The sequence below is a fragment of the Anabrus simplex genome, chromosome 2 (genome assembly GCF_040414725.1).
Source record: "Anabrus simplex isolate iqAnaSimp1 chromosome 2, ASM4041472v1, whole genome shotgun sequence".
In the NCBI taxonomy this organism is placed as follows: Eukaryota; Metazoa; Arthropoda; class Insecta; order Orthoptera; family Tettigoniidae; genus Anabrus; species Anabrus simplex.
Genome location: NC_090266.1, coordinates 766453471 through 766472367, shown reverse-complemented (window position 1 = coordinate 766472367; position 18897 = coordinate 766453471). Strand labels below are relative to the sequence as shown.

Here is an 18897-nt window from a genome sequence, read left to right as displayed (position 1 = left end):
CCTTATGTGTGACGTTTTGCCTGTCACAGCTGAGAGTTCTATTATTGGCTTACGATAATGCATCTCTCTCTCTTTGGTACACCTCTCTCTCAGATTAAACTGACATCAGCCAGTTTATCAAATAAGAAATATGAAGGGTTTATTCCGCTCCCTCATATGTATCAAAATGGAACCAGCTCAGTCATGTTCCCTTCGTGACTGCTCCCGTTTGTTGACCGACTTCTTCTTCTTCTTCTTCTTCTTCTTCTTCTTATTATTATTATTATTATTTTTACCGTGTTTTTGTGGTAGTTATGCGTGAAAGAAGGTGCGGGGTGGTGAACGGGTCTCAAGCTACTAAAGTAAAATTAATTAAAATTTAACCAGGTTATATTTTCTTTTCAAAAACAAAGAAATAACAAGCATGGCAGGTACAAGGTAGCAAGTCAAAGGGTAGTTACAATATTTACAGGATTTGGGCTTCGAGCCCTGAAAACACAATGCCTGGGCAATCAGCTCAGTTTTACCTCCAAACACAAGTTTCAACAGAGGGGCAGAAAACCCCATTCATGCCTAGGAGCCCTAGCTCCAAATTACACTGAAAAGCCTCCACGAGGCATACAACACTCAATTTTCAAAAGAGCCACTCGCTCTCAAATTTAAGCCTCTCCCAGGCCACACCAAACTCCACCTTCAAGTTGTCCTCAACGGACATAAACACAGGGGTAAAATACCCAATCTACTGAGGTCTATAGAATGAAAAGAAGGTTAATTAAATGACCTCTAAAATAACAATTTGAGAGGAGGCGAACTTGCACTCCTAATACACTTTGATTAAGACCTACTTGGCACTAGGCCGTTAATACAAGGGCTAATCCCATACTAAAGAGGTGACTTAAGAAGAGAACAATTTGTTTTACGTTATCGAAGAATAGGTTGAGAAAAATAAGTTCACCTCAAAACAATATGAGTGGAAGCTCGAGAGGGTTAGCACTCTCTATCCCAGTATGTAGCTTTAAAAGAGAATAAATGAAAAGAGTAGTTACATTTAGGAAACGGTTACATGGTGGAAAGCTTAGAACCCGCCCCGAGAGTTAAACTGCTGAGCTAGCAAAGAAAGAAGTTATTAATCGGCCATTACCTTGTTGTTGACCGCTGCCGAGGAAAGAGGCGCTTCCCGCCTCCTGCTATGTACTTAATACACTGAAAGATGGAACAGAAGTGGCCCAGAGACCCTAAAATCAGCAGTTTATATCCTCTCGCGGAAGGTTCTAGGTGTCAGGGGAATGAAAACACCCTCCCACAAACTTTTTATTGGGTAGGATTCAGCAACATATTCAAGTTGGGGGAAGATACCTACGATTGGTCAGAAATTAATAACAGAAATTCGGGATTGGTTAAATGCAAAACAAGGGGAAAGAGAGGGGTATACAGCCAACTTAACCAATAACTGAAAAAAATTTAGCAAAGACAAACATTTGAAATAAAAATTTCTCCAACAAAATAGTTCTTTGACTTCGCACTAGGGTGCACTATTGTTGATCTTCAGTAGTGTCCTCTAGAAGAGAAAGCTCACACTTCTTACTTCAAGCAAAACAACACATCAAAAATGACACAGTTCAAAAACTCAAAATTTTCCACGTGGTGACATCTTTTGAGAAGGTAGCGAATTAATAGCGTATATAAAGTTCAGACTTCCTCCAGCAGAGGAGTTTCAACTGGCGCAAATTTTAAATTAGCGGCGTGGAGGTGTACCGCCCGGTACAGACCTCCCCCCCCAAAAGTACCTCCAGGGGTGACACATGAAATCTGTTTGAAACAAGGTCCAAGTTATGCTGTGGATATGAAGATTGATTGCAGAAGCATTTATAAGATTTCTTAATTTGGTTTGATTCAGTTTCAAAATTTTGTTGTTGCAGGTGAAGTAAAGTCTTTATATTTGTAGAAGTTGAATTTCTGAAGATAAACTTTTAATACTTAGAGGTGAAGAGAATTTTGCAATTGCCACCAAATATTGCTGTGGAATTCCCAAGTGTAGTCATTGCTTATCGTAACTGTCCATGTAGTTGATGTTGATTAAGTTGAATGGCCAGACCGGCCGTTGCAGCTTGCGTCCAAAGGGAGGCCGCTCGGACCCCTCAAGTACCCTGAGATACCGCTCGCCCGCACTATGAGGGGAGCAGAGTGTTGAAACACGCCGCGCCCGCGGTGAACATATACAGGCTGCGGGCAAGTAGCAGGTCGTGCGCCGCGCATCAGCCTTGGCCGGGAGGAGAGCTCCGGCTCGCCGTGCACCTGACGTCCTCGCTGGAGAAGAGGGGGCCCGTCCTCTGCCCCAGTTGCTGCACGGCGCCGCGCGGCTGCGGGGGCACTGAAACATTAAAGCTAGGCGGCAGAATTGTGTTGGACCATCATCTTTTTGAGGGCACAGGCTTGGTGAAGAGGTTGAGGGGTCAGCGGCGTGCAGATGTCCATGGCATTTAATATAATTCAGCCACAGTGTGTATTGGAGCAGGAGACGGGAGCGTGTTAATGGCCGAGGCAAGGACAGGATGGCAGTTTAACAAATCGGGGGAGGTTTCACACAAATGCTTACATATAAAACAAAATATTATAGAAGGGGCAGAAAGCCTTAAAAGTGAAACTCAAAAAAAAATATAACCTTCATATTCCTTTCAAAATAATATGAAGCAAGTTAACACAGAAATTACACCGGTTTCACCTGGGACAGGTGAACTCTAAATATCCTCTCGGTGGCTGGATTACTTAACAATAAGGTAACCAGCGTAAGGAAATCCAGAATAATGCATGGCCCATGGAATCTGGGGGCAAGCTTGCCCGCGGGAACAAAGTTCTTGACCATCACCTGGTCACCTACCTTCAAAGTGGTGGGTCTCCGTCCATGATCATACCTTTCCCTAACCTTTTCATGAGATACCTTAAGATTGGCTTTAGCCTTCTTCCAAAGATCTTTAATATTATCCGGATCTATTGTCTCGGGTAGAATGTCACTCAGAGACCAGAGGTTAGAGAGCAGCGTGTTGGGAACAAATTTGAACATCAAAGAAGCTGGAGTAAATTTATGTGATTCATGAACCGCCGAATTCAAAGCAAAAGCTAACCAATGCAGGGACGTGTCCCACCTGGAATGATCATCATGATGATAGGCAATCAGTGCGGACCTGAGATTACGATTAACCCGTTCAGCCAGAGATGGTTGAGGGTAATAAGCAGAAGTAGTTACATGAGAGATGGATAAGTCAAAACAGAATTTACGAAATAAATTAGATGTAAAAGCCTTAGCATTATCGGACACAATATATTGGCACGGACCAAAGGAAGCAAAAATAGAATTTAGGCAAGTAATGGTGGACTGAGCGGTAGCCAGCTTAGTCGGAAATAACCAGGAAAATCTGGTAAAACCATCTACACATACAAAGATGAATTTGTTGGCATTTCCCTTCGACTGGGGGAAGGGTCCTACATAATCAATATACAGGCGTTCCATGGGGCGCGATGCTTGATGCGAAGACAAAAGGCCTACCTTGGTGGACATGGTGGGTTTACTGAGCAAACAAGATTTACAAACTTTTACAAGTTCACGGATTTCACCGTCCATACCTTTCCAGATGAACATTTCACGAATCTTTTCACGGGTTTTAAAGATACCAAGATGTCCTCCTAATGGGGTCTCATGATAATACTTGAAGATCATAGGTACAAGAACAGCTGGAACGACAACTTTCATCATCTTATCATGCCTCGATGGGCAACATAGAACACCATTCCTCAGAACATAAGGGACAACATGTTCCTCAGAAGAAAGGGTTTCCATTATCGGAGCCAGCGTCGGATCTTCATGTTGGTATTTCTCGATATCCCTAAAGAGCATGGGGGCATCCGTTAAGATGGCATTAACATCAGATAGTATGGACTCGGGAGGTGATGAACTGTTGACCGGTTCTTGGGTCTCGACGTCGTTTGAAAACATACGGCTGAGTCCATCAGCGACAATATTTTCGGTACCTCTGATATGTCTAACATCAAACTGGAAGGCAGAAATACGGATGGCCCAACGGGCTATACGACCAGTACGATGCGGCCTACCTAAGACCCAGCTTAAGGCTTGATTATCTGTCTCCAGGTCTAATTTAACATGTTCCAGATAGAGACGGAACTTCTCTAAGGCGAATAAGACTGCCAAACCTTCGAGCTCATATATGGAATACTTGGCTTCTTGAGCCGACAATGTCCTAGATGCATAGGCGATGGGTCGCCTCCCTAGTTCAGTCTCTTGAAGAAGGACTGCCGCTACTGCTGACGACGACGCGTCGGTTTGGACGATGAATTTCTTCGAGAAATCAGGCATAGCAAGTACAGGGGCATTACAAAGAGCTAATTTAAGGTCTTCGAAAGCGGCTTGTTGAGAAGGTCCCCACTCAAATTTGATGCCTTTCCTACGAAGAAGGTTTAAGGGCGCCGCTCTATTAGCGAAGTTAGGAATAAACTTCCTGAAGAAATTCACCATACCAATGAACCTGGCGATACCTTTAATGTCCTTGGGAGGTTTAAAATCACGGATGGCCTGTGTTCTAGAATGATCGACAGCTACACCATCAGGTGACACAATATGCCCTAGGAAAGACATAGAGGGCTTAGCGAAGGCAACCTTGGACAACTTAACAGTTAACCCAGCCTTACGAAGGCGATCGAGAACTTCTCGCAGATGATCTAGATGCTCTTCAAAAGTCTCTGAAAATACGACGACATCATCCAAGTAGTGATACAAGTACTCAAATTTGATGTCGGAGAAGACCCTATCTAGCAGCCTAGTGAGTACAGCTGCTCCCGTGGGGAGCCCGAAAGGCACGCGGTTGTATTCATATAAATTCCAGTCCGTGGCAAACGCTGTAAGGTGTTTAGACTCTTCGGCAAGGGGAATTTGATTATAGGCCTGATTCAAGTCCAAGATAGTAAAGAACTTGGCCTTACGAAACCATGAAAAACAAGAATGAAGGTCGGGAAGGGGCACAGATTGTAACACCACCTTCCGATTGAGAGCCCTGTAATCAATGACAGGCCTGAAGCCCCCTTGGGGTTTCGGGACTAGAAAAATAGGCGAGGAATACGCTGACTGAGAGGGCCTAATAATACCATCCTTCAACATCTGATCGATAATTTCTTTCAGAGCCTTCATTTTAGGTGGAGATAGCCTATACGGTGGAAAACGGACAGGAATCGAATCCGTGACCTCAATTTTGTATTCTATCAGGTCAGTAACACCAAGAGTATCAGAAAACACCTCTGGAAACGACTGACACAGCTTACGAATACTATCAGCCTGCTCCTCAGGTAGATGTCTAAGGTCTAACAACATCTCATCCTGGGTAGGCGAAATAGAAGAACATGATGCAGAATTACACTTTAATAAAGGGATGCTACAATTAGAGGCAAATTTGAAAGTGCAAGACCTACTCTGAAGGTCGAGCACAAGACCAGTGTGAAAAATAAAGTCCGCTCCCAATATAATAGGGCAAGACAAGAGCTTGGCCACAAACAATTTAACTTTCCAAGTGAATTTAAAAATACGAATTTTGACCAATAAGGAACCTAGAATTTCTAATGGGGATGAATTAGCCGAAACATATTGAACCGGAGATGAGACATAGTCAGGTAGTTTACAAACAGATTTCAATTTAGAATACCATTCAGCCGAAATAATCGAACAAACACTGCCTGAATCTAAGAGAGCTGTTATAGGCTCGTTATTTAACTCAATCTTAAGAAAAGGAACCGGTGCGGGGGAATCCGCCGCAATCCTAAGACACTCTTTGCGACCTTCAAAAGATAAATTTGAAAATTGCTCGTTCCCTGAATTTACAACCTGTTTACCAGGGGCTGAGTCTCGGGAAGATGGATTAGTCGACTCAGCCGAAGCCACTAGTCACTTTTTATTATTGGCATAGGTAGAATTTGCACCAGAAGTTGAGCAGGAGGGGGTGCTATTCGAGTTTGGGCAATTCTTGGCGATATGTGAGAAAGCCCCACATTTAAAACAGCCTTGTGCTGAACCAGCTCCATTATTTGCCCTACTAGTTTTGACCAATGGACATTTATTGCGAAGATGGTCAGGCGACCCGCAAGCATAACATTTACGGGGTGTGACTGGTCGGCGAGGTGGAGGCCGAGTATTACTAAACGAAGGAGGGGGTTCTTTTGCCACACGCAAAGAATCGGCGTACCTAACTCCTTCCGCTGAGACGGCCAACGCTTCAAGTTCAGAGAAAGTTTGCAGGCACGCCGCGAAACACAAGTATGACCTATAAGATGGTGAAATACCTTCCACAATAGCTTGTACAATTTGATCCTCAGGGAAGTGAAGAGCAAACACCCTAGTATAAAACTTAATGTCTTGTATGAAATCAGCCAAGTTCTCATCCAATCGCTGTACACGATAATAGTACTTCTGAATCAGAGAAGACCTCGCGCGGGCGGGAATAAAATTTGCAAGCAAGTGTGCATGAAAATCTTCAATAGATGACTGTTCGGCTATGGCTCTTACTAATTTGTCAGAAAGAATACCAATTGCATAAGGATAGATAATTTGCAAAATTTGACATGGAGAAAGAGAAAACACAAGGGCATGATCCTGAAATTCAACTAGAAATCTTAAAAATGAAATTACTTCACTGGTGGTATTAACCGAAAACTTAGAGATACCTCTGAGCAACATTGCCAATGGGTGAGGCAAGCTGCTAAACCCGGGTGACATAGTAGGTAAAGGTTTCAATGGCAAGGAAGTTAATTCAGAACGGATGTTACTCAACGATGCACGGCGTTCAGATTCGTTGTCCAATGGGGCAGAGATAGTTTGAGCGGCGATGGTTTTCCTATTAACTTCTCCCTTATGAGGCTCTTCCTCGCTACCTACATTCACTGTGGTGGGTAGATCGCTTTTGGGAGGAACCTCCCCTGTTAACAATTGAGTGACCTTGCTAGATAATTCAGACATATTTTCAAACAGCGTACTAGCTTCCTTCTTCTGAACGTCATTCAACTTTAGAGACAACAGATCGTTAACTCTATTGGAAAAATGAAACAGCCTAGCTTGCACACGCTTAATTTGATTAGGAGAAGGATCATTTTCATCAAAAAAACTAACTACAGAAGCTAGCCCAGTAATATTCTCCGTGATCGTGGAAAGAGAGTCGTCAATTTCTTTCTCTCCCAAATTGGGGATGGAAATGGGCAAATCTAGGGACTCTCTAAGCTTGTTTGTGTCTACTGCAACCGTGCCTCCAGATTGTACATTTCTAATAGTCAATTCATAGATCAACTCCTCCTTGCGCAAATAGTTAAGATGGAGAACATCGCGAGGGCCGGGCATGGTGACAGAACAATTTTGAAAAACTCAAAAAATTCCAGCAACTGAAAAAATAGTTAGAGTTCGGAACAAAACAATGTTTAGCCGTCAAAAGGGGCTAAATTGAGACCCATTCAACCACGCTCTGCTACCACTTGTTACCGTGTTTTTGTGGTAGTTATGCGTGAAAGAAGGTGCGGGGTGGTGAACGGGTCTCAAGCTACTAAAGTAAAATTAATTAAAATTTAACCAGGTTATATTTTCTTTTCAAAAACAAAGAAATAACAAGCATGGCAGGTACAAGGTAGCAAGTCAAAGGGTAGTTACAATATTTACAGGATTTGGGCTTCGAGCCCTGAAAACACAATGCCTGGGCAATCAGCTCAGTTTTACCTCCAAACACAAGTTTCAACAGAGGGGCAGAAAACCCCATTCATGCCTAGGAGCCCTAGCTCCAAATTACACTGAAAAGCCTCCACGAGGCATACAACACTCAATTTTCAAAAGAGCCACTCGCTCTCAAATTTAAGCCTCTCCCAGGCCACACCAAACTCCACCTTCAAGTTGTCCTCAACGGACATAAACACAGGGGTAAAATACCCAATCTACTGAGGTCTATAGAATGAAAAGAAGGTTAATTAAATGACCTCTAAAATAACAATTTGAGAGGAGGCGAACTTGCACTCCTAATACACTTTGATTAAGACCTACTTGGCACTAGGCCGTTAATACAAGGGCTAATCCCATACTAAAGAGGTGACTTAAGAAGAGAACAATTTGTTTTACGTTATCGAAGAATAGGTTGAGAAAAATAAGTTCACCTCAAAACAATATGAGTGGAAGCTCGAGAGGGTTAGCACTCTCTATCCCAGTATGTAGCTTTAAAAGAGAATAAATGAAAAGAGTAGTTACATTTAGGAAACGGTTACATGGTGGAAAGCTTAGAACCTGCCCCGAGAGTTAAACTGCTGAGCTAGCAAAGAAAGAAGTTATTAATCGGCCATTACCTTGTTGTTGACCGCTGCCGAGGAAAGAGGCGCTTCCCGCCTCCTGCTATGTACTTAATACACTGAAAGATGGAACAGAAGTGGCCCGGAGACCCTAAAATCAGCAGTTTATATCCTCTCGCGGAAGGTTCTAGGTGTCAGGGGAATGAAAACACCCTCCCACAAACTTTTTATTGGGTAGGATTCAGCAACATATTCAAGTTGGGGGAAGATACCTACGATTGGTCAGAAATTAATAACAGAAATTCGGGATTAGTTAAATGCAAAACAAGGGGAAAGAGAGGGGTATACAGCCAACTTAACCAATAACTGAAAAAAATTTAGCAAAGACAAACATTTGAAATAAAAATTTCTCCAACAAAATAGTTCTTTGACTTCGCACTAGGGTGCACTATTGTTGATCTTCAGTAGTGTCCTCTAGAAGAGAAAGTTCACACTTCTTACTTCAAGCAAAACAAAAACACATCAAAAATGACACAGTTCAAAAACTCAAAATTTTCCACGTGGTGACATCTTTTGAGAAGGTAGCGAATTAATAGCGTATATAAAGTTCAGACTTCCTCCAGCAGAGGAGTTTCAACTGGCGCAAATTTTAAATTAGCGGCGTGGAGGTGTACCGCCCGGTACAATTATTATTATTATTATTATTATTATTATTATTATTATTATTATTATTATTATTATTATTATTATTATTATTATTATGTCTGAGAGGAGTACATTACTTCCCTGTCTCTTTGGGTTGCACTTCCCCGTGGGCCTTTTATTTCTTGGGACTCACCTTTTGGCCCAGTTTCGCGGTCCCCATAGTATTTAACGCTTGGGCGTTTGCTTTCGCCCTGGGCTGGCCCCTAATATTGCCTCTATAGGCTGATGAGTTGGCTGCTCGCAGCCCCCATCCTTCAGTTTCAGGCGAGTGTCTGGGACCGACTTCCTCTGGGCATTGTGCCTGCAATCTCGCTGTAGGTAGCCTGTCCAGCCACATACGAAACACTTTTTCTCCTTTAACTGTTTTCTTTCAGCTCTGCATTCGGACCAACGGTGAGCCATTTTGTTACAGTTGTAACACCTGATAATTGCACATACTTTAATCTCTTTGGGATTGCTTTTTTGTTTTGCCCTTTTCCTTCGGCAATCCTTCTCTGTATGTCCCACTTTCCGACTGTTGGCAGTTCGGGGACCTTACTTGGGAGCTTTTCGCGCTCTACAGTTCCTGGCTATATGCTCCTCATGATTGCAATTATAGTAGACCACTCTAATGTTGGCCCTTTTACCTGATAATTGTTCTGTCTTTTGCAGTGACTGCCTGTTTGGGTATATTTTCTGTCTTGTTTCTATGGGCCTCCTAATTTGGGCCATAATTTGCTGCTTAGCTTGTGTAGAGAGGATTACTGTCTCCTCCTCTCTGGCTATGTCAACGGCCTGTTCTAGTGTCTCTGCATCCCTGCTTTTGATGGGAGTTTGTGTTCTCTCTTCCTTCAGGCCTTGTACAAAACTGGCCCTAACTAGTTTTCATACAAACCTTACCTGGTGTTCCCTAGCTACCAGCGATTCCCCTTGTATAGCAGCGTTTCTAAGTTCGGTACCCATGCGGTCAATTCGGTGTGCCTATGTGCTACAGTCTCACCCTTACCTTGTCTCACGGCAAATAACTGGCGTGCATAAAAGTCTACCTTTCACTTCTCGCTGTAGTATTCCTCTAGAGCTCGTTAAATGTCTTTCCACGTATCTATATCAGATCGTACTAGCAGCTTCCTACGTGCATCCCTGGTAATTTTCGTGAGTATTAATTTATATAATAGCTCATGTTCTGCCGGCCTAACTAGCCCTAATGCCGTTTCAACGTTCTCACTAAATTCTCGCAAACTCTCTGGTTGTAACCCATCTAACTCAGCCCCTATGAGTTTGAGAGCTCCTGTAACTGACAAACAGCAGCCATGCAGCACTTCTCTTGTTTCATGCATTACATCTACATTACTATGGGTAGGACTATTGCTCCTATCTGACCATTCCTCTATATTTTCATTTTTTACTCGCCTTCTGATGATACACCACTGGACCTCGAGCTGGGTAGACTATTCCTGATATCTGCTTTCCTTTCACTTGGTTCCGCCTCTAAGTGACTCGGTCTTCTTCCTTTCCCGTTGCTTTCCTCAAAATGTACCTGAAACAGTAATCACGAAGGATTAATTAACCAGAATTGTTAGGTATAATACCCCACACCTGACACGAAGAATTTTAGTCCACCTGTCATGAACTGGAATTCAGGATAGGTGGAGGACTTGGGTTCGAATAACAAGATTAGCAAAGCTTAAGGTACATATATTGTAAAACCCTTAACAGCTTACACAGTTTAACACTTGTGACACCATTTAACTTCAAAGTTTATTTTCAAATCGTTACAATATTTACAAAGGTATTCCTCATTAGTTAGATACTTACTGTAGTTCAGGGACTTAGCAGATCTTCGTTCTTCTTTCTTCTCTCTTCTGCGCTGTCATACCTTAGAACACTCTGCTGCTATGGTGAGTCGGAACCTCCTTAATTAATTAAAGAATAATTGCTGGTTCGTTTTCTGACTGAGCTACTAATATTCCACTACCTAACCGAATATCGGTGTGGAAACCCTGTGACTGTCCACTGACAAAGTCACACTTGAGTTCAAGAGCCTACTACTGCTCTGACTTGCCAACACTTTAGCTATCTTTACTACACAATTCTAGCTCTATTAAGTTCTACCAGCACAATAAGCCTCCCTGTCCATCTATCTACCAGCTCACTCACGGACAGCGTCTCCGACTGACAGTCGAAAGAAGACTCCCTGTTTACAAAAATCCCAGTTTATATATCTTTATATTTTATTCTGGAAAGTCCACTTGGTTACCTTTCACCACAACTACCTATATACGTCACAGTAACACTGTCCTCTGATTGGTTCCTTCATATGGAATCCTCCCGTCACGTAACTGCATGTTCCAGAACATTTTTGAAACTTGCTTTATTTTCCTCACTAGGAGTACACGACACCAATACCATACATTTCTACCATTATTACTTGACCCATGCCCTTGGGCCATTTGAACTACGCTTCTTCCGCTCCCAAATGTACATAACATGTCTTTCATAAGATTGCCTCACTACCGGGCTTACTACAAACTCCAACTTGATGTAGAATATTCCAGACCTCTACTTTTAAAACGTTCTTTCTTTTACTTAACATTATTAGTTCCCAGCACCATTATTTATGAATTATACAAGTTCTCCTATAATTTCCCCTTATATTACAAATATTCCATATACTTGCTACTCCTCGCATCACAGGCTTTGTACCTTGGAGGTCGCGGATTCGAATACCGTTCAAATCCATTTACTCGCTCCTTCACATCACGAACCCTGTTCACGACAGCCTGTCAGAATTAAGTTTGTCTTGGTACTAATCTAATAGCAAGCCGAATTCTGAGTAATGTGCAGAACCTGAAGGCAGTAAGGTTTGTATACAAAGGGATACAGACATCAAAAGCTTCCATGAACAAGGAAGTTTACAATTTTATTTAAGACAAGCCAGGAAGTTAAATCTTCGGGCATACGTAAGAGGAAACCATATGTATTTGGTAGGTGATACGTGGGTTTGAACATGGGTGATATGTATAAAGAAGATAATAAGCTATTTGGGCCATCGGTGGAAGTGAATAGCGTAGAAGTGATGACATGAAGAATTTCTGAGTTCATGTGCAGTAGTGGTGTTGATAACCCTGGACAGATGGTCCAATGGTCTACATCTAAAGAACTTCTAGCTGGGTTAAGATTCAGTGAGGGGAATGACATCGCAAGCCAGATTTTGACAACAGGATCAAGTGAATTGAGGATGCTTTATGGTATAAGGAGTCAAAGGTAGAGTATGTTAACACATTCATGCCCATCATCTGAGCAGCTATTTAAAGGGCTGGCCCAGCTATTCCAGCTGTTAGTGGCAGAGCAAACAACAACAAATTCTTTTCACAATAAGTTCTAAACTGAACAAGATATGGAAATAAAATTTTCCACATACCTTAATGAAGTCCTCTAGTATCTCTGTAGGGTGTGGTAGTTAATGTCAGACTTTCCTGGGTGAATGGGAACACTAAACATCCAAAAAATAGGGTGTTTCACTAATAATTTTATTTTAGAAGCACACTTTGCACCTTCTTCAGGGGAACTTGTCTATATTTGATGGTGGAAACTTTAGGAGAATATACTCTTTTCTCTTCACATCTAACCTACATGATGGATCCTTGACCGGTGCTCTTTTTGGCGGCAAAATTGCAGGACGTTGACTTGGAGCTGATGACGTAGATGGAGCTGAGATTTCGGAGAGAGGTGACTGTACTTGTATGTCGGGTTCACTTTTTACCCCGTTTGAGAATTGCCTGGTGTTCCTTTAGATCTTTTGGTACACCCCTATTCGACTGTATTGTTCCACATACGCCAGTGTTTTGTTCCCGTAATTGTTTTGCGAGTCCAACGCTATTTGTAATAATTGTCCATATAGACTGTATACTCCTGGCCAAGATAATTTTCAAGCTGCTGTAAAACTGTGCTTTGTAAATTCGCATCACTTGCATAATTTATATTGTCCCTACATGCCGTGGTTATACTTCAGAACGTGATTACACACACGCTTGTGCAATCACAAACCAACTACGCAGCTAGTTGTGCGAGCGCTGGGCTACCTTCAGAAACAAAATAAAGAAAATGCATTGGGAGGGAAAATCGCCGTGGCCATGTGGCTTTCGGTGAGTAGAAACATTCATAAGGGTATTACTTTCATCTCTCTCGCACATATTTGTGACCAAAATAGATCCCAGCTGCGTAGGAACAGCTCGAGTTCAAGGTTGCGCTTATCCAGGCTAACTCAGATACGGTCCACAGCATGGTCACGCGCTATAGGCAATAACTCGGATACAGGCGTGAATGTGTTAATATTGAAGGAATATGGAGCAAAATAGGTAGTGAAGGTTTTAAAGAACTACTTGAAGAAATGGACATTGGACTAATAGAAACTTTGTTTACCAGATGGACCTAAAGATATATGAACATATTGTATGGAGTCAAACTGGATCACAGAGATCCAGCAGAGGAAGGACATCAGGTAGGATTTTGATGGTATTTAAAGAAAGGATACAGCTCTTAGAATCTGAATTGAAGGAATTAATTTAGATAAAAATATTAGATATGGATGATTTGGGAAATGAAATATGTATAGGTTTTCTATATAAACCACCTCAGAGTTTGCCATTTGCACAAGTAGAATTTTTTGGGAATTTAGCAGCAGAAATTAGGCAAATGAAAAGTACATATTAACAGGCAGGCATTATCCTCACAGGAGATCTTAACACAAGGATAGGGGACAGGAAGCCAGTTTACAGCCAAGATAAGGATAAGGTATTAATAGTTCATAGAAAGAGACGGGATAAAAAAAAATACAACGGAAGTTGGGAAAACCTACTTGAATTATATGTGATGGAGGAGCTTTGTGTTTTGAATGCCAGGTGGTTGGGTGATGAGAGTACTGGTCAGATTTCATCATCCCATCAACTGGTACTAAAGGCCCCAATCCTTCATGTATGAAACACCCCCAAAACATCATCTTCATGGGGTGTTTTGCAGTTTGTTGCAAATATGCTGAAGTTGTTGGCTCATTCTTTGCTCAGCACACCTGTCGAACCCTCTGCCCCTGCACTTCAAATTGACTCTTTTCAGAGAAAAGGACTTTCTTGCAGTGTTTCATTGTCCAATGCTGATGACTGCATGCTGACAGGAGAAGTTTCCTGCAAATTTCTCCTTTTAGAAAACACGGTGTCTAAGAATATGTAATGTGTAGTACACTGCTGCCAACCATTGGGAAAATTATGAAAAAAGGAAAACTACCTTGTTCCTATTAATTAGCATGTTCCTGTGTATCATATAAACTTAGAATAAGGTTATGTTCACTTGTAGGAATACAGAATGAGCAATTGTGGTGGGTTACTCTGTTAGAAGAAATTCCTAGGTTAGGTGGCTGTGTAGCTTGCAGAACAATAAATGCCCTGTGCTATTTGCTGTATTCAGTTCTTAATATATTAATTAGTGTTTTGTAATGGAAAGGAAGAGGCAAGTGACAAATCAAGTAATGTATAGAAATATAGAAACATGAAGAATGCATAATAGGCTAAACACAAGGACAGAGGCCAGTGTGGGAAGAGGGAACAGTAGGAAGAGGAAACAAGGACAAACATGGAAACAGAGGGATAAGGAAAATCTCCACATCTTCGTACATTGCTGTCTAAAAATAAATTGGCTCCCTGAAAACTGAAGTTCTGTCAAGATGTCCCCTTAAATGAATGTTGATGCTTGCCTTCCTGATGAAGCTGTATAGCAGAAACAAACTCATCATCAGGGGATGAGAGGAATCAATCTGTATGAAGATGTGGAAATTGTCCTCGTACTTTTGTTTTCATGCTTGTCCTTTCTTCTCTTTCATATTGATTCCTTTTCCAGCAGTGATCTGTCATTGTGTCTATCCTATTACACGTACTTAGTGATTTGCTTGAACATACATTATACAATGAATTGTGAATATGATTGGTAGATACAAATATTATCGCTTTGTGCTATACATATCTGGATGTATTGGTGTTGCAGGTCTTGTGTTTTGGGTTGGTGCCTCTGATAGCTGTGTTCCTGGGAATGGTAGTTGCATTCTACCCTGTTCTGTCCTACCTCACTGGCACAGCAGAGCATACCTTGGACCATTAGATAACTTGCCTGCTGGGATTGAGAATGAACTGTGTGATAACTTGTATTTTATCATTTGTATTATATAAAGAATTGTAATATCAACTTTGCAGTGCGCAAGTCGTGGTGGATCTTTTATTTCACAAATTATAGACCCGAATATCTGTAGATATATTTCTTTTGAAATTTTAGTTTACAAACTGAAATGAACCTTGGGGTGCAATGTCATCGCTACGTGTACTCTTTAGACAAACACTCAGTGAGAACTGTTTCATGCTCGTGTGAGTGTGTGGTTGCGTTCCTGTGCCTGGTAAAGCATTATAATTCATACACACACACACATTACTGTATATGACTTCTTGGAATCTGGAGGAGGAGTTGTTGCTGAAGTAGAAGTCAATGTTGTCTGCTTCCCCAGTTATACATGACATTTCTCATGTGTTGTGTTTCAACATTTTGAGTTTGTATCTCAAAAGAGGCAGTACATATTATTGTTCGTAATTCCATTCCTGTGTGTTTGGGATGTTTTCATGGTGAAGCAATTTTTTTTATCTTTCTTTTTTCCTTTAGTAACTGTATTGCATTAGAATGTACAGCATAGGTCGAGGTTCTGTATTTATCACTATCAGGATAAATTCCATATCCTTGCATTTTATGGACTTGTATATGACTTGCCTCATTCTTCTCATTTTGTATATAGATATTTATTTATTAGTTGTTTCATTTTCTGGAGTTCTTGTGCTAACAGTTCTTTTTCTGAAGTACAAAGAATTATGTGAGCTATTATTTAATTGAGGCATGTGCTTGAAAAAAAAATTCAAAATCACCAATTACATGAAAGACTGATATGTAATTTGAAGCTTTCAAAACAATTTGTATGTACAATTTATACTAAGAAACTTGTTCATATTTTGAGTACAGCATTTCCTGTTACCAAGTCTCAACAATAATACAAAGCCTCTGCTGTGTAACTCTCCTCCTGCCATTGAAGTGTTCAGATTGTAAAGCGGTCACCGTGTGCTAATTTTGTTTTGAATTTGTATGGATGACTAAATGTTACCTAAGTTAAAAGAAGCTCAAATATTTTGCCATATAATTTTATTAATGTTTATTTTGGCACTGTGCAGTGTCGTATTACCATTTACCATTGTTATTTTACATTATGTGTGTATATCTGTATTTATATTGTAATCATAGAGTTTTTTTATTTAATGCAGTGCTCTTATGAATTATTTTTGAGCTCATCTGTGAATTTTTGTTTATATGTATATTTTCATTTGCCATATTGCTTACCCATTTGTAATTTCTCCGAAATTATTTGTACAATTGTAATTAGTTTGTTAGTTAAATAATTATAATTTTAATGTGTTTGAATTATTCATTGTTTATTCCTTATTTGTTTTGTAAATGGAAATGTAGGACATAGAGGAACACAATCCAGTCAGTTTCTTTTAACTCGTATTATTCGAGTGCATTAATACAGTTATTATTTTCATTATTGTTGTTGTTGAGACCTGTACATTTTGTTGTATTTCTTTTAGCTATAAAGAAACACTCTTTTACCTTTTTGTTAATTTTTTAAAATCCAGATCGTTTTCATTTTTGACAGCTAAGTTACCTTCTCTCGGTTTGTAGTTCACCGTACCAATTTATGTTGGGTTGTTGGCCTTAGATTAAGCTTTGCGGATTCTAGTCTTGATATAAATTCAGTTATTGTATTCAAAGGAATATACTAAAAACATGAAACACTGTTATAAAAGTACCATATGACTCTTTATGTGAGCCTGAAACAATTTTGTACATTACTATATAAGTTGATTAAAATAATCACTGGTGTTGTTTATTATGAAATTGTGTGTTTATTGTAGAAGTTCATTCTGTAGAAACTAGTAGAAATGCCACATTCATTCAGAGGGTAACAACACAACCTTTGTTTGAGGTCTCTATTTATTTACATACAGTCCTTGCTGGCCAAAGCATACCAATGAAGTATGTCCATAGTTATCTAAAACTGTAATTTTAACAAAATATCTCATGTATTGAGATGCACAATGATTTCTTCCATTTTATTTTACTTGCCAAACAAAAGCAGTGGAAGTTTCTGGCAAATAGCTGCAGAACATTAAGCTGTTATTGAAGCACCTTAATCTCAGTCCGTCATGATCTGCATTTAGGTCTGTCATTCAGGTGGCAGATACCCTATCAGTTGTCTATCTAGCTTTTCCTTAAATGTTTTCAAAGAACTTGGTAATTTATCGAACATTTCCCTTGATACATTATTCCAATCCCTTACTCCTCATCCTATAAATGAATATTTGCACCAAATTGTCCTCTTGAATTCCAAATTTTTATGGTCTTTCCTACTTTTAAAAGTGGGCCGATGACCTTCGATGTTAGGCCCCTTAAAACAACAAGCATCATCATCATCACTCTTAAAAGCTCCACTCAAGCTTATTCTTCTACTACCGTAATGTCATTCCACACCATCTCTCTGCTGACAGTTCGGAACATACCACTAATTGCATGTAATAAATCTCATTCTTAATCCATATTGAATAATGTACAAATCATAAACTTGCACATAAATTTATTAAAATAATCCACCTGTTCAATACAAGTTAATGTTGTTATACTAGGACTTAGTCCTTACCATAACTATCATTTGTGGTACATGTTTCACCTTATTTGCTGGGCATCATCAGCCAATTAACTCACACCTCACCGTCATTAACCAGGATCCTGATTATGTTCAAAATACTACATAGTTCCTATTTTATTAAGTATTGTAATTAAAAAGTCCATTTTTGATGTTCTTGTTTGACAGATACTCCAGAAATTTAAAAATATGAAAACTCCTAAAATTACAGCTGAAAATTGGTAAAAGAAAACCGTTAATGATTTCTTAAAATTAAAAATTAAAAATTGTTGACAATCTTGTCTTCGGCTTAGTATGATTGTCCATTGATTAAAGCTCTGTTTATGTTCGAAATTTATAAGAAATAACTTGAATAAGTTGTACTTTATGATAATTACTAATGGAAACTCTGGTTAAAAACTTCATTACTTTGTTCCTTATCTACATATATATAAAATAACATATCCTGACTGACTGACTGACTGACTGACTGACTGACTGACTGACGCATCGTCACAGAGACAAAACTACTGGACATAAAGAAGAAATTTTAGGGATACATTTATATTAGGGTGTAGGTGCTCATTAAGGGAAGATTTTTGGATATTCCATCGCTAAAGGGTTGACAAAGGGAGTGAATTATTAAAATGCGGATATCTATATCTCAAAAACTTAAAAGTTCACAGACGTAAAAATTGGTATTTGGAATCTCCTTTAAAAATAAAGAAACACTTATTTTTGTGCTTTTGGAAAATCCCATTGGGGGGGATGAAAAAGGGGGAAAAGGGGTTGAAACACCTATTATGAGGAGACTTATATCTCACAAACTGAAGATGTTACAGACATGAAAATTGGTATTTGTAATCTCCTTTGAAAATAAAAAAACACACATTGATGAATAGGGGGTGAATAGGAGTGACAAACGGGGTGAATTTAAAAAAAGACTACATCTGCAAATTATCTCAGACATGTAACATATCACAGATTTGAAAACTGGTATTTGGAATTTCCTGTAAAAGTAAAGAAACATAAATACTTTTTTCGGAAAATCACTTAACGGGAACTGAAAAAGGGGGTGAATTTTTAAAATTAGCATATTTACAGTATATCTCAAAAACTTAACATGTTGCAGACGTGAAAATTGGTATTTGGAATCTCAG

The 18897-nt window shown here is 39.9% G+C and overlaps 1 protein-coding gene across 6 annotated transcripts in view; it reads left to right on the top strand.

Annotated features, from left to right (window-relative positions):
• The window catches only part of LOC136864441 (sarcolemmal membrane-associated protein), a 700905-nt gene extending 683952 nt beyond the window's left edge, over positions 1-16953 (top strand). For all 6 annotated transcript variants that reach the window (XR_010859312.2, XM_067141439.2, XM_067141440.2 and 3 more), the window contains one exon: positions 15010-16953. Coding sequence is in view for 5 of the 6 variants with exons in the window: in XM_067141439.2 (XP_066997540.1) it covers positions 15010-15123 (114 nt within the window). In the remaining variant the exon portion in view is untranslated. The remainder of the gene's footprint in view (positions 1-15009) is intronic.
• Positions 16954-18897: the final 1944 nt, after the last annotated feature.